The sequence below is a fragment of the Seriola aureovittata genome, chromosome 17 (assembly GCF_021018895.1).
Source record: "Seriola aureovittata isolate HTS-2021-v1 ecotype China chromosome 17, ASM2101889v1, whole genome shotgun sequence".
NCBI classification, from domain to species: domain Eukaryota; kingdom Metazoa; phylum Chordata; class Actinopteri; order Carangiformes; family Carangidae; genus Seriola; species Seriola aureovittata.
In genome coordinates, this window is record NC_079380.1 from 4,939,696 (window position 1) to 4,956,178 (window position 16,483).

The following is a 16,483-nucleotide window of genomic DNA, read 5'->3' on the forward strand; positions in this document are numbered from 1 at the left end:
GATCAGTATAAAAGGATCAGGAGCTCCAGTATTTGGATTGAGTAGCTTGTGAAAAATAAGGTGCTTCAAGGCTCCACTTGGTTATTGTAACGTATCAGATACATATTTAATCAACATTTCATATCTCCTGCTGCTCAGCTCATTTTCAGGTTGTGGAATCTACAGATTCACTAGGGATTCAAAATAGATAGGATTCAATGCATGGATCCAAAACAGGATTCAGATTCGATCAAATGCTTTTAAAACCTCAGCCGTGATGAAGACCTCTGCAACAAGTAGAAGAGCTGGAAACAGAAAACTCGCAAACTCTGAAGGCATACTGTGACTGAACTGCAACCACCATGAATGAATAAATTAGATTCTATCAGATTGTAGCGCTCAATCAACGAGTTGAGTGTCTGAATCAAATATTTACTTACCTTGCAGACAAAATAAAAAACTAACAAAATAAAAAGAGAAAGTGTTCACAGGTGGCTACACGCACACTGTTAATCATGACAGCCGCCCTGTTGATACCTGACACTATAATAGAATACAGTAGAAGTCATCTAAATAAACCTTAACTGCAGGGCATTGCATTAATTCAAACCTGCTGTCAAACAACCACTATTGGAAATAGTTTGGCTCACGAAACCACCCACTGTAAGAAATAAATAAAATATTACGACTCTGGCACTCCGCGTCCAGTGACTGTGTTGTGATTATCGGCCAAGGGCACTCAACTGGTGTATGTGTGTGTGTGAGTGTGTGAAGTGTGAGCGACTTTTCTTATCAGGTGTGAGCAGAAAGCAGGTTGTGTGGCTTTCTCCCCAGCAGGAAAGCGGAACATTTGGAGAACGTACCGTAGGAGATGGGGATGTCCAGATCGCCCTGCCAGGACATCTGCCCTGATTCATCTATGGAGTGCTGCGCTGTAAAAACACAACAACAAGCCTCTTGTTTACAGCTCATTCTCACTCCAACACTGCTTCTCATTTATTAGATCTCCAAAGGAAGACAATGGCATGGAAATCTGCTACTGTGCCATGCTGTATCCCCACTGCCTGGAAGTGTTACTTTGTCACTGGAAGTGTGGATTTAACCATAGATAATAAATGTGTGTGTGGACTTTGCAAGATGTCACTTCAAGCCATTATGTATAGTAATGTCCAGCTAGTACTGAGCTGAAACGACAGTCCTGTGCACATTCATTTGGCAGAAAGAGGATGACAGCATGGCACAGTAGCCTTGCGAGTGAAATTATTATTATTATTATTAATCTGAACTTGGTTTTCATGGCACTGTCAAGTGAAGAACAGATAATGAGGATGGGCTTTACCTTTCAAGTGGCCACGTCCGAGTGTCACAAACCCAGAGGAGATGAAGTTGTGGATGTCTTGGCCTCCACTGCGCAGGGTCTCTTTCCCATAGTGCCCTGGGAAGACAAAAAAAACAATGGTAGATAATGTCAGCAAAATATTCTAGGGCTGAAAAGCTTTGGTGTTCTTTTTGCCTGAAGGCCTGGTCACACCAGGAAGTGGCCCAGAGAAGTTCACTTATCCATGTCAGGATTGTACATCGTTTTATCTAATAAAGAGGTGTTGATCAGTTAGCAAGCAGGTAAGGTTGGCCACTAACAGGACAATAACTTCATATCTATCTAAGAGACATATTTGCACGTGTGTGCATAAAAACTTAAAGGGAGAAATTAAGTATGATTCCGATGGTGCATTTGAGCAAAAAATCATCCAATCACCAAGACTGAAATATGCATTGCTAGCAACACTAGGTCGCTGCTAAAGTTTACAGTGTTGAGAAAACTGGCAACACAATCTTAACACAAGCTTAAATTAATTTATTGATGTTGACAAACTCAACAACAAACATTTTGTAATTTGTGCATCTGACTTGTTTCTCTCCGTCTTGTCTCCATTGTGCTTCATGGATGACGAATATTTGTAGGCCAACCCAGAAGTTAGCATCACCCTGGTTCAACTGACAAACAGCCAATGGGATATTTCTATGAAAATAAGCTCTATGACAAACAAATATTTTTGACACCTACATGTTTTGTTCAGGGAGATAATTTTCATAAATGAACACTGCTTTTCTGATTTTAGAAGCTTATACTGTATATAATCACAAGAAGTAAAAAGCTAATGTTAGGCTATAAACGAACTACACCACAGTCACATGACTTCAGTGTCACCACCACTACACTTCCAACCAGTAGTTTGATTTAGCTATTACTTCTACAAAAGCCTTCCTCTTACAAAGTTAGTGATAGTTTGCAAAAGCACGAGTATGAACACAACAAGGTTGTAAATGTGGGCTGGTGAGTAGATCAGTTTTCGTGTTCGTTGTGATGACATATAACGTCCTTGATAACCTCTGTAGTCTCATTTAGCCACTTGTTAGCAACCAGCCTTTTTATGGGAGAGGCAATAGCTTAAAGAAATCACACCTGGGGTATTTACTGCAATATTTTATGTTGTAGTATACAAACTGAAAATGTCTTGAGCTTATGTTATCCACAGACCTTATTTCAAGCATCTAACCAAAATCTCATTCAAAAAACCCATTGACTTCAGGACAAGCAAACCCAAGGTGCAAAAATGTTAACTCATTCCCTGGTTTTAGGACTCATTTCTGCAGCACTTTATAGCAATGGTAGCTGAGGCTTGACATAAACCTGGGCTGTTCAATTGTCCCGTGATTTTATGTGAAGTAACACTAAGGATATAATTTAAAGAAGAATTTTTAATGATAGCTTCTGCCATCTTGGAATCTTTGGCTCCATGATCCCTCAATGGTGTACACTGTGAAGACATTTGTAAGTGGTCAAAAGCACAATCTGATTGACAAATTTCACAAAAATTTAATTCAACATTAAGGATTCACTTGCATTCACTTTTCCCCAATGAGCGAATCCACCAATAGAGGCAAATTCCAATCAAATGAACTGATTTTAATGCAAGCTTCCACTATTTTAAATGCTGGTGTGACTGGGCTTTAAAATTGAGAAGTATCTGTACTCAACCCCCAAGTCATTTCTGCCATTTTATAAAAGAGCAGCCACAGATGACAAGAATACTAAACAGAGCTAAAATGGCATAACTGACGAAACTGACTCTCAGGTGGGATCATCAGCTTGTCAATATGTATTGCTTAAGGATGCCAGAGATGCTGTCTGCAGCTTTCAGGGCCCATTTATCAAACATTCCTCCTTTCTTCGCAGTGAGTGAAATATTTAATTTAACTGGACAGTGAAATTGCGGTACTTTTGGCTCCTCTGGGGGAAGATTATTGGGTTTTGGTATAGTTGATTTTTAAAATCAATTTCAGCCCCATTTAAGATTTTGGAGGGTTATGTGTAAGGATGCAATGCGGTACACCTCAGGTATACAGCCTTTTGGATTTCCCTGGTGTTAAGAGATCACTCCGTAATGCAATTTGTACCACATCACTGTTAACTCTCCTCTGAACCACTGCTGTAATTGACAGTACAGCATGAACACAAGGGGCAAGACAAGGTGCCTGCTAGCACCCTGACAACATTCAATTGTCCTGCCAATCATAGAAAAGTCTACAAAGGGAATAAATTAATGTAGCCTCGAAGAACTGAGAGAATAAGAGCAAAAAAAAATCCCACATCTGGAGAGTTGGTTTATCAAATAGCTTCTCCCCCTTCCTTTCCCCTCTTTTTCTCTACATTAACTCGCGAACAGTTAAATGCCTCTTTCTCCAAGGAACCACTTCAAAGTCAATAGCATCACTCAGACCTTTGGGCCTTGGGAAGCTGAGATCGAACAGCATTTCAAATTATCATAATGAGGAAGAGCACCTGGGACCATTAGGCCTGGTCTTCATCACACCAAAGCTTGGCACCGAAGCCTCAGCTCCACAGCTTGTTTGTTTCTTTTATCAAACCCAGAGGATGACTATAAACCGATTACTGACGTACTCTGACGCACTTGTCGCTGTTAATTTTAGACCTTCGAAGAAATCGATAAATATACAAAGAAAGGAACTGATATATTTTTCTGTATCCAGGGATTTTTTTTTTTACATAGCAACAGTGATGTATGAATGTATGTAGATGATAAAGTAGTGTATCAGTGATACCTCCTAGGGTTAAATGCTGATGAATCATAACCTCCGCATGCTCCAAGGACGGCACCGTGGAGTTGAAATCAGGTAGTTGAAGATGCTGACTGTGATATAAATTGCTCCTGTGTGCCAGTACAAACCTATAGCCCCTTATTATCTCTGGAAACGTTCCTCAAAATTGCCTTATCTTCTTTCCATAATGAATAACCACACTTTTCATCTTATGTTCATGAATGAAGGATGAAGTGTTTTATTTCAGAGATAAAAACTCAAATATCCTGATAACAGTGAAATTTGCAGAGTAATGTTTGAACTGGCCTTCAGGGAAAAGTAAACAGTCATCAAATTAGTGAGTCGAGTCTGTACATTTCTGCACTCCAGTCATGTAGGGTGGGAGTTACAGGGGGTCATGTATAAAACAGACATGGTTTATCTTAAATGACTGTTGCTGTTAGCAGCGTTGGCAGTATTGTCATCCTTCAGGGAATCTTTACCTCAAGCTTGGAAATAGTTTGACAAAACAAATTTAACTCCAGGTCCACTAACTATACCATTTCAAGAGCTACCTTTGTGTACTTTTGATCTGGGGCTGTTTTTATATGGTTGGGCCCGATAGCTCCAATAAAAGAAAGACATTTGACATTTTGGAAAACAAAATGTTAATTTTCTTATATGAGATTATACCACTCTCATGTCATCTCATGTCATGTCTAACTTAGCTTAGCATCAAGACTGGAAACAGGAGGGGAACAACTAAACTGTCTTGGTCTAGCAGAAACTAAACAGATCTACCAGTAACTCAAAGAACTCTTTTCGTTCTTTCCAGTCTCTCTCCTTTTTCCTCATCTTTATAAGTACTGTATTTCAAGCACATTCATAGTATAAACTATAGTCCCAAGATGCGCACCAAATTTTTGCTATTTGAAAATTTTTCAACTGGTGAAGAGGTTTTTACGTCTTTATCTTCACATTCTGTTTGAACACTCATTAAAGCCCACTAATAAACAAATAAAAGATACATCATGATTGTTTGATCCACATAAAAATCAGTGTCAAAACAACAAAAATAAAGCATCAACAGGGTTATGTGTGGGACTATTTCTATGGATAGGAGCAGTGATTTTCTCCTCTGTTTGTCATTAGATAAATTTTGTTACCAGTGGACAGGGCCAACTATGGCTGTAGCTTCATATTTATGAAGGTGGTATCAATCTTCTCGTCTGACTCTGGCCAAGGAAGCAAATTTCATTCACATTTCCAAAAAAAAAAACAAAGCTTTTCCTTCAATGCAGCATACAATAACATTTTGCCTCTCAGCACAAAGCCGGGTCCATAAAGACATGGTTTTCACAGTTTGGTGTGTTGTTGTGGTAGCCGCAGAGTCCTGACCTGAACCCCATCCAACACTCTTGGAATGATCTGGAACATCTGTGAGCTAGGTGCCAACATCAGTGTTGGACCTCACTGATCCTCTTGTGAATGGATGGGAGCAAGACCCAGTTTCCAAAATCTGTTGGAAAGCCCAAAACCAGGAGAGTGGAGGCTGTGACAGCAGCAGATTAATGCCCGTGGTTTTGACCTTTTTCATGGGGGAATGTTACATGTAATTAATATTATAAAGAGTACGGTCTAGATCTCCTCTATATAAAAGTGCCCTGAGATAACTTCTGTTATGATTCCGCATAAGAACTAACTGACTTGAATAACGTACTCTTTGTCAAGTAAAATGATGGGGCCAAATCACAGAATGTAAATCTTGCTTTTAGTTGAATGAAAACAGTCTCCTAATTGTCAATCTACTGGCAGCCTGAGATATGCAGACTCACCATCCTCGTAACATGACGTCATCCTTTGAAAACTTCATCCCAAAGTTGGTCTCATATCATTTTAGAGTCAACTACTGAAGGGTTTTAAAACTCCAAATGAACCCAGCTGCCGCAAGTGTCCTACAGAGATGATTCCATTCTCTGCCCGTGACTTGAGGAAGACATTTGTCGCCTATTTTCACAGCATCATAGAAACTTTGGAGCACAAAATGAGAGACGAGAACAGAACTCTGGGGAATTGAAAGCGATAATGCTCACTCTAGGACAGTTGTGGAGGAGTACCATCCACACCAGAAGACGCACTATATCAGCGTTACATCTAAATATAATATCTCTTCTGAAAGTGGGATGAGTTCACATCATGCACTCCTCTTGTTTTGAGTTCAACTCCAGAAACCAACCGCTGCTGCATGTCATCAGCCTCTTTTTATTGTTTCTTTCCCTTGTGCTGGAAAACGCTATAAAATTGCTCTCTTTGGCTCATTTGTAATTATTATTTGAAGGGGAGTTTTATAGTGGAGTGATTGAAAAAAGGAAGTGAACTACATATAGGACACCATCAAATGAGAGTGGCCTCTGAGCATAAAAGAATGTGAACTATACTGGTGTTATCAGTGTCCCAAAAAAATCTACTCAAATCTATCTTTATTCTCTTCACCCATTAACTCTGATCTGCTGCTGTGACCCAGGAGATGGTTTCAGACCAGAGGAGTGCTGTAGCTGCCAGGTGCCCTCATAAGGGCCATCTTATAAACCTGAAGTGGATCTGTACAGTCACAGCATTTTCAAAATCCATTTTCTTCTCCCAAGCACTTATCCTTGGCCTTGATGGGGAAATATAAAGAGGTCAAAGAAAGGTGCAAAGGCAAGTTTGTGAAGAAAAACACAACCACTGTTGCCACATAGGCAAAGTCCATCAGGGTCGTAAACATACAGCGATTGGAAATCCTTCTCTTTTTAATATTAACTTTTATCTAGACCTCAAGTAAATACTGAACTAAATACTGTCTCAGCAAGCGGTCAACTATCCAGCTAACATGAAGTAAGTAAAAAAAATCCTTAACTAAATTTGAAAATATATTAATAATGTAGAAAAAGAAGGGCTTTAAAATAAGATTCTGCATGGGCACAAACATGAACACACACCTTTTGACTTTTTAATGTTTAGCTGGCCATCTGAACTTTCATAGAAACACAGGTCATGTGCGTATTGTAACTTTCAAGTTTTAAAAATGAGTGCACAGCAATTAGCAATAGCAAACACTTACATATAGTATCTTTTAAAGGCCATGTAATAGGTTTGAATAGGAAAGCCTCTTTATTCTTTTCTTTTTTGATATGTGTTCAAGGTCCAGACACCTTGCTGCTGCTGATACTAATGCTGCAGCGCTACACAAAGATGAGCAAGTATAAAAAAAAGTCATGCTGACACGTTCCTGCTCTCACACTGCTCAAAGAAATAAAATGTAATATTTGTAGGTTGGGAATCTTCCATAATGTCATGTTCCATTTTTATGCACATCACTTCTTGGTCGAGGTAAATTAGGCTCAATAAAGGTTTTATGTGGATGGCTTGGAGGAGTTGAATTTAAAACCTGCAGCATTTTATTTGGTGTCCATTCAGATTTTGTTGCTGTGCAGTCATTGCTTTGGTGTTCCTCTCTCAGGTGTCGATCAGTTTGGCCAGTATGGTGACAGTATTTCTTGTGTTTTCTGTGGATGAAGTTTAAGTTCTTTTAGGTAGGGCCCATTCTTATCAACATACTAGAGGGCCTTGGGACAAATATGAGCTGTGGGCCCACATTGAGCCCCAAATTTCTCCACCTAGTAATTAGTTTGTAGTTTATTCAGTAAATTGCACAAATTAAGCACAATATATACAGTACTTGCAAAATAAAGTCCTTTTATTCAAGGCCTGTCTTACTGCCTTAACAACAACAAGTAATGATGCAGGTGGTGCCAATCATTTTAGTTGATAATGTGCTTTAGCGGTGCATGCAGCAGGATTATCAAACACATTTGCAATAAATTTAATTATCACCAATTTATAGCCAAAGTGTTTGGAGCCCTGGGGCAGTCTCCAATTTTGCCTGGTTGATAATTCAGTCTTACTGGCACTATTTTCTCTGTTTGTTCACACTTGGTGGATTTTTGTTCTCCCTCTTCTGCTTTTGCTTATTGCAAACAAACTTTGTTTATAATGGATTTTGTCCTTTACTGGACTTTCTGAACAGTCTTGGAGTGGAGTTAATAGAGACCAGGAAAGGGATTATAATTTATTTGAAAATGATGTTACTTTAAATATTGCAAACATAACACGAAGAGAAGATAATTTAAGACCACTTGGCTGGGCTGTTCCATTTCAGTGATATACTCTAACGTCACTCTGCTGCAGAAAAAGGAGAAAAGCAGCTCAGTTCAGTCTGTATCAGCTCTCCTCTGACACATTCCCTCCATGTTGGGTGGTGGCGCTGGTGGAGAGGGAGGGCGGAGGCAGGGTGACACGAAAGTGAAACATTACACTGTTGAATCTGGGACACCATACTAGGGCACTTAGCAAACGAGCTGATCCCTGGAGCAGGGATCTGGAGACCGACTGGATAAAAGTAGGAGGAACAGCGTTGCGCGACAGAATTATCTCTGGACAAAAAGCGTGTGTCTCCAGCAGAAGATGATAATTTGCATCTCAATTTTGAGCCAGTGCTGAGTAGGCTTATGGGACCACAGCATGAGGGAGAGGAGAAGTCAACCAGGGCCTTGTATTTAATTCGCTATGTATTTTCTTATACGTTTCCTCTTAAGAAATATTGAGGGGAAAGCTTAAGATTCACAGCGCATCCATCTATTTCAGAGGATGTCAATCAAAGGACGTTGTGGCAGATTAAAGAGAGCTCCTTACAACACACACTGTAAGCTTTACACCATCCCAATAACATAAAGTTGGATTTATAAATGGACACATTTATTTGGCTTACAAACATACTCTATTTCAGTCTGAGCGATTGAGCTGTATCAAAGCAGTGTAACCTACCATGGTTGGTGTGAACAGGTGTGTAATGGTTCTTCGAGGTTCTGACTGGAGTCTCGTCTTTGGGTGACCCATCAATCGCTGCAATGTTTTCATGTTCATACTGAGATATTGGGACTGGTCCTTGTTGCCTCAGAATATCTGCCAGGGCTCTGAAAGGAAATCACACAAATAAAGAAAAAAATGTTTAACCTGAAATGTTTCCCTTTTCCAATTACTAACATCTTCTCTTTTTTTTCCTCCGCAACAATCCCCCTGAAGGTCTTCCTCATTTATTCAGCTACAGCTCCAATTTGAATCATAGAGGTTTGGAGCAAGGCAGAGTGGAAATCCTAATTACAACTACAGTCACAAAGGAGTTAGATTTTCAATAGCAAGGTACACAAGGTACAGACACGTTCTATTATTTGTGCCGGACTGGAGCTCAAAGCCCATTTATTAAGAGTTAACTTAGTGTCTCTTCTTTGAAGCCACAAAATAAAAGCAATATTTCAGCAACACCATTTCCAACTTTTGGAGGCTAGGTTAGTTTGTGAGATGGAGTGCCAGCGCTGCATTTTCTTAAAGGAAATGAAAGGGCAATTTAACTGTGTCAATGTCAACCTAAAGCAACCACACAGTCCTCTTTTCTATAACTCTGTGACTTTGGGAGATATACAGTATATTAATAGCATTTCCCTTCCAGGATGAGCACACTTTAGCCGTTTTCTTTTTCACAGACAGAGGCGACCTGATTTTGCATTGTCCTAGTTGGCTGCTATGTCGTGTGCAGCAGGAGCTATAGTTTGCAGGAACATGTCCGACTTTTATAAGATGTTTTAATAAGAGAAATTAACTTTGGCAAGAGAAATGAAACCACAGAAGGACCCAAGTACAAAAGTACTTTTGATTGTTGTCAAATTACTTGGAAATTTCAAAAAAACTATCTTTATCTTAAATGCTTATAATCCTAATAGAGCCCAAACAATACTGCATTTTCTGGGCTGACCAGTATCAATATGAGAGTTTAAAAAAATCTTTGGTCGTGGCAAATTTTGGAACAAGGCCATTTAATGCCTTGAGTATCGGCTACATAATTTTAAAATCAATGCATAACTCTGTAAAACCTGATTGAGAGGATGCACATAAATTGAAAACAACAGAGGACCTAGAATCAAACCTTGGGGAACGCCACAATTAATCTGACTAACAGAGGAACAGGAGTCTGCTGAGAAGTATGAAATTACAGGTTTAATGCCGTATTAGAAGGATAAGTCTGTTGGTATTCCATATTCTGGATATTATTGTCCTAAACCTGTGAAAAACACAGATCCACACGGTTGCACTAAGTGATAAGCTCCATCATTACCATGAAAAAAAAAATTAATAAAATTGGGCCTGAAGTATTGAGAATGAAACATTTTTTTTTTTTTTTTGTAATGTGCAACACATTTGGACAGACAAGTATATTTGTGATAAAAAAAAAATCAGCTGATAATATTGGCTGTAAAATCCTGGAACCAGACTTCCTATACAAACTTTTGACCTTTTCTGTCCCTTTTACAATTAACTTATTCTACTGCTATTTTTGCCCATTCACAGTCGTCTTACCATTTAACTCAATTTCTTGGTCTCGCAATTGGAGACCGAAGCATTATTCTCACCACCTAGCTGGCATAAATTGCATCTCTGTTTGCTCTGCAGAAGGTGATCAATACAGCCTGTTCAAATCATTGGCTTTAGCTCTCACTCGGCATTTCTTGTGTTTCGGTGAAGGTCACAGACCAAACAGCAAAGGTCTGCCAACAGCTCAGTATTCTGCTCACATTGTTCCCTCAGTCACAGAGGTAGGAGTCGAAATCGCTTTATAGAAGCACCGGAAATTAAGAAAGATGCTCCTCACTTTTAAAGAGCAGACCCTTGCCAAATATAAAGCTAACCCCATGTTCCACTACTTCTTTTTGGTCAAAGCTGTCATCATGAATGTCTGCTGCCAGCCTCTGACGTCTATTCCAGCAGACATCATTATGACTGCTCAATGCGCCAAATGGCTAGTGAGAATAAACAAATCATTAAAAGAAGGAATAAAACTATTGAGCACCCAAGAAGACATGCCTCCTCATTTAATAGCCCTCTCTCTAAACTCTCATAGCCACAGCTCATATTGAAGAGATGGCATTAAGCAGATCCACTTGAAAGTACACCCCATGGCTAGGATAGAACAGCAGTAAGGAGATGTAAACTTCACCATCTCCTCATTTCTCAGAGAATACATAGAAAATAAAAGTGCTGCATCATGAAATTTGTTGTTCTTTACTAACGCTGTATTATAAAATGCCAACCTTTGAAAAGACACTTACAGTGATCACTGGAGCTTAAATTTAATATATAACTGATCAACTGAAAGCATTCCTTTGTGCTGTTGTCAGGGCCTGAATTTGGACATATTTTTATCAAGAACTTGTCACTGTGTTTTTCTGAGAGAGCTGAGTAATCTCTCTTGGCATTTTAAAAGCAGCAGGCACCAAAGTTTCACAACTGAGACATAACAATGCTCAATTGTCTTCATATCATTAAATCAAGGATCCGGGCTCTGGCTGAGAAGCTAGACAAACCCTAGATAATAGTAAGTGACTCAAGTGACTCTTGGATATGAGCAGTGACTAAGTGACTATGATGTTTTTCTTTACCCATGGGTGGAAAACATGTGTAACATTTATGTCAGACCTAACCCCCAATTAAACCCCCATTTATCCCTTTCTACACTTTCCATCCCCACTGAAACAGGTATTGAGAGTATCCCAGCATGCATGGTGCAGAAGGCAGCTTGGACAGATGTTTTGAAAGCTTTCTATGAATAGTGTGCAAGTTGGCAGTCTATCAAACAGACAAACACATTTGGGTTTTGGATTTCCACTTCACCTGTACTGTTTGTTTCTTGTGGAAGGAAATTCATCTAAACATGATAAGAAACATGCAAACGCCACATATAAAGGTGGATGCCAAGATTTGAGCCAGTGCAGGCAGGTCTTCCTGACCACAGGCCACAACAGAAATTATAAATCCTCCCTTATGAAAATAAAAAAAACAGTCATCGTCTTAATCATTTTCAGTTTTCATACTCTAACATACACAACTCAAATATTAAACCTGTAAGAAATTCATTTTTGGCCACTTGGGGCAAGCAGAAACAAGGTGTGAATACAAAACTGACATATCACCCTTGAAGTTTATAATGGCGAAACTTGTGTGTTTACCAAACATCCAAAGTTATGGAGTAACACTAACGTGCTTTTGGAGCCTTGTCTTCTTCAACCAATATTCCCCCTCTTTTAGCTCTGTTTTTGGTCTCCCATGGGAAAGCTCTCAGCTTGCTCTTCAGCTGCTACATCTTCAACTCTACCACTGTATGTTCACCAGCTGCTCTCTCACTGTGTGAGAGCGCTGAGAGTGAAACAGATCAGTAAGGAAAACAATGAGCTGAAAGTCACCATACAGCTCCATAGCAGTGTGAGGAACTACAAAGTTCTCCATGTGCTCATTATCACAAGTACCCCCTTTCATATGCAAATAGACATGTCATGCCTTAAAAATACTTATATGCAGCTTTAACTTTGTGCCAGAAGTGTTACACGTATGTAGGTTTTATTATTGATTAACTGACCGATTATTTTCTTGATTACTTTTTTTGTCTAGAAAATTCTAGAAAACAGTGAAACATGTTCATAATTCTCTCTTATAATGACGGACAAGGAAAGGCTTGAAATTCTCATATTTGAGAAGTAGAACCATCTAATTATTGGTATTTTTGGTTGAAAAATGACAAACAATTAATCAATTATCAAAATAGTTTGATTGATTAATTTGTGTCAATCAAGTAATTTATTAATGCATTAATAATTTCAGCTCTAGTAACATGATGTATCCACCTTTTTTATAAGGCTCTGATAACATATTTTTCTTTTTCATTTGCACTACATGAGTTCTACAAGAACAGAAAATAATTTCCCAAAGGTTCAAAGAGTTTTGAATTACTTCACATGTGAGATTTACAGTATGTGCAGTATTTGTGTTTTCTCTCACTGGTTTGAAGTGGGTGGGGCTCAGCTGGAAAAAAGGTTGGTAACATTGTGTACTTCTGTGCACCAATCAGAATTTAGCAGTGGTCAAATTGAAGTCTTCTGACAGTTATGGGGCTGTTTGCTTTAAATGTTGCTAGGCGACTGTCAATCAAATCTGATCAAACCACAGATATACAGTCATACAGAATCTGTCAATGTTCATGAAGGGTTCAACACTGAGAAACTCAAGTAATCTTTGACTCTGACTGTCAGGTCTATTTAATGTTCAAAAACAAAGATTTCAGACCAGGTTTTACAGAGAGCTGTCTGCACGCACTTGATTAAACCACTCGGCTCATGTCACTCCTGCACCATTTGTAGGGTAAAACAAACTCCACACCACCGTGAAGCTTATTAAGACACCAATGGTCTTTCAAATGCTCTTTGTGCTCATAATCTGATCATTCCTACTGGGTTTTGGGTAAACAAAAGAGATGAATTGTGACTCTATTGAGACGTAGTCAGATCAAACCTTATAAGGTGTTTGCTTCAGGACACAGAAAACAGCAGTTCTTTGTATGAAATAATACAACACAAACATAATTGGCAACATTAAGGAGTCATTTGGTGTTGTGATGATGTTACCTGAGGTCTGTTCCTGACATCACCATACAGCAGTGTGCTCAGCTGGTGACTGAATTTGGCCACAGGATGTGTTTTTTATGTTGCTTTAATGTTCATTGAGCAATTCAATGACCACCACTGGTGCCTTGAGGATTTCAAAATATTGTCATTGTAGAGGACACGACTCCCATCAGGATGAACGTGATCACTCATAATGGCTTTCAGTGGCATTTGCTTTATCCCCCCGAGGTTGAACGGACATAAAATACCACCCCCTCCCCATCCAAGGATTGACACAGAATGGGACATGAACAGTGGAAAGGTATACAATCTTGACATTTTTTGACAGGGAAGCTCTGGGGAGGAGAGTAACGGCTTGTGTTAAAGGTCATGGGCTGGATTGAACGTATGATATTGAGGCTGTAAGTTATGTAGACTACTATAAATCAGCTGAGTCACCAGTACAGCCGCTGTGTGTACATATATTTTCTCTTTAAAGCTACTGGACTGGATTGACAGCTAGAGAAAGTCTCATTACAGGATCAAGAGTGTGCCAGACTGTGGATATGTGCGGTGTTATTTGAAGAGCTGTAAGGTCTTTTCCCTCCCGTTGTATACACTCTGACTACAGGAAACTATTGATGCATTTTCTTACTAAACTGGTAAGACGTTATTGCTGAGTAGAATAAGGGTGGAGATATCCCTAAAACCCAGAGTTACCGAGATGAACCTTTACAGTGTAAATTCATTAAGATAAAATATATTTTTTCTACTTTTTCATTGATCATCACCCAGAATGAATGTGTGAGAAGAATCTTACCTGTGCACATTCATTTCCTGAGGAGGCTTGGTGGCTTTATCATAGGCAACTTTAGCAGAAATCCCAATGGCAATGATGAGCGCTATGACCCCGCAGGTGATGTACACTGTGGTGTTGGTCTGGTCCAGCTCTGGGTCATACGTATCACCTGTTGGTGCCGGTGAAGGGGGCTGGGTTTTGATCCAGTCCGGCGTGTTGTAGTTCGTGCAGCTCTTCTGCTCCAGCCGCTTCCCCCGGTCCGCGCAGCAGAAGCGCAGGAAGCAGCTGCCGCAGCAGAACCGGTGGTCGGTGTTGTTACAGGCGAACTCTTTGTCGTACTGACCGCTCACGTCGTAGTAGCCCAGGCAGGTGTCGTGCTGGACGACGCCGACCGAGGGAGCCTGGACCTGGGTGATCCTCCCCGGGACGGCCGCGACCACCGGGACCGCAGTGGTGCTGCCGTTGACCTCCTTCACCTTTGGGTTCCTCCTCTGCGGGGTTTTGCTCTTTTTGTTGGTGGTGGCGGCGCACAGGACATTCAGTGGGTCTAAGTAAATCAAAAGAAGCAGAAGGTGCTTTATCCCCATCATTTGAGGACGCGCTGGTGTTTGTTCTTTGGCCCCCACTCTCTTCTGTCTGCTCTCTCTCTCTCAATATCACTCTCCCACTTCTTACCGAGTGGAGCTTCTTGCGGGTTTCTTCATCTCAGGTACTCCTTTACGTGCCAAGCTTTCACTCACGGACTCTGACTGGCAGCTCTTGCGCTCACCGGACACACAGTGCATCTTCAGACTTTGTTGTCATCCAGTAAAGAGCTTGTTTTCTTACAGGACAGACGTCTTCTTTGATTTTGGCTGCAGAGACGCGAGAAAGACTCGATGTCCTCCAGGGAAATCTGCTTTTTCTTCACCATGAGCAGTTGATCTTGAGTAGGATCGAGTCTCGTAGTTGCACTGTGAGAAAAGAGACGCACACAGAGAGGTTTAGTCAGTAGATTTGACTTAAGGTTAGGCTAAGAATCCTTTATAAACTTAATCAGACATAATAAAAAGAAGAATCTGGGTCGATAATTGGCAAAAACTGGAGCGGCGAACACTTTCAGCACCACGGACAGCGCCCAAGTTTCCATTTGGCTTGTTGGAGCGCTTCAGCACCACAAAAGTAAACAAGTTCCGTCTTTTTCTGTCATATTTTCACTTAAAACACACACGAGAAAATGCTATTTAACTAGATAACAGACACTATCCGTGTTCATGAATTGCCTTTAGGGTAGAAAATATGACACGTTTTGTCGCCTCGTTTTACGCATAAACTTTCTTGAGTGGAAACGGAGCATTAACTTTTTCTAGTGAGATAAAACGATGAAGAGTCGGAGAGAAGATGATGATGAAGACTTACCGGGTTAACGGTGGCCGGTAACGGGGTTGTCTCAGCCACTGCCACTGAATCAAAGAGCCTCAGCAACACAAGAGGCAAGACCTCTCTCTCTCCTCTCCGGCCCGCCTCCCTCCACCTCTCCTTCTCTCTCTTCCTCCCTCTCTCTCTTTCTCTCTCGTCACCCCCCACCCACCCCACCCCCCAATCCTCCACTCACGTCACCATTCAGGTACCTCAGTTAATTATCAATCGGCATCTCCCCCCCCCTCCTCTTCTTTGGTCATATTGCCTCCGGGCTTCACTCAATAACTCGCGGAGGTGTTGAAAAAAAAAAAAAAACGCATACAGAAAGATTACAGTGTATTAGAAGTTGTCTGTAGAGGCGAGGCGCTGCTGTTGGTGGATGTTCACGCATCAGTGCGCGCACAAGCTGCATCCACTCACAAGTCACCAAGTCACCAATCACGTCCTGTGTTGCAGTGTGCAGTAAGCCGTGTGTGTGTGTGTGTGTGTGTGTGTGTGTGTGTGTGTGTGTGTGGGTGTGTGGGTGTGTGTGTGTGTTCAGGGAAATGTGAAAACATGCTGGTTTACTTTAGAATTATAAATCAAATGCCATGCCAGTGCAGTGGGAGGGGGGAGAAGGATTTGCTTGCTTAAAAATGTCTGGTACCAAGGGAAATTTTATTCTGAATTTTAAGGT

The 16,483-nt window shown here is 40.5% G+C and overlaps 1 protein-coding gene across 2 annotated transcripts in view; it reads right to left on the minus strand.

Annotated features, from left to right (window-relative positions):
- LOC130185490 (protein shisa-6) overlaps positions 1–15,912 on the minus strand; it is a 78,511-nt gene extending 62,599 nt beyond the window's left edge. For both annotated transcript variants that reach the window (XM_056401979.1, XM_056401978.1), the window contains exons 1-5: positions 15,805–15,912; positions 14,428–15,359; positions 8,947–9,095; positions 1,319–1,414; positions 843–911 (exon numbers count right to left, since the gene is read on the minus strand). In XM_056401979.1, coding sequence (XP_056257954.1) covers positions 843–911; positions 1,319–1,414; positions 8,947–9,095; positions 14,428–14,996 — 883 coding nt within the window. In that variant the 5' untranslated portion in view covers positions 14,997–15,359; positions 15,805–15,912. The remainder of the gene's footprint in view (positions 1–842; positions 912–1,318; positions 1,415–8,946; positions 9,096–14,427; positions 15,360–15,804) is intronic.
- Positions 15,913–16,483: the final 571 nt, after the last annotated feature.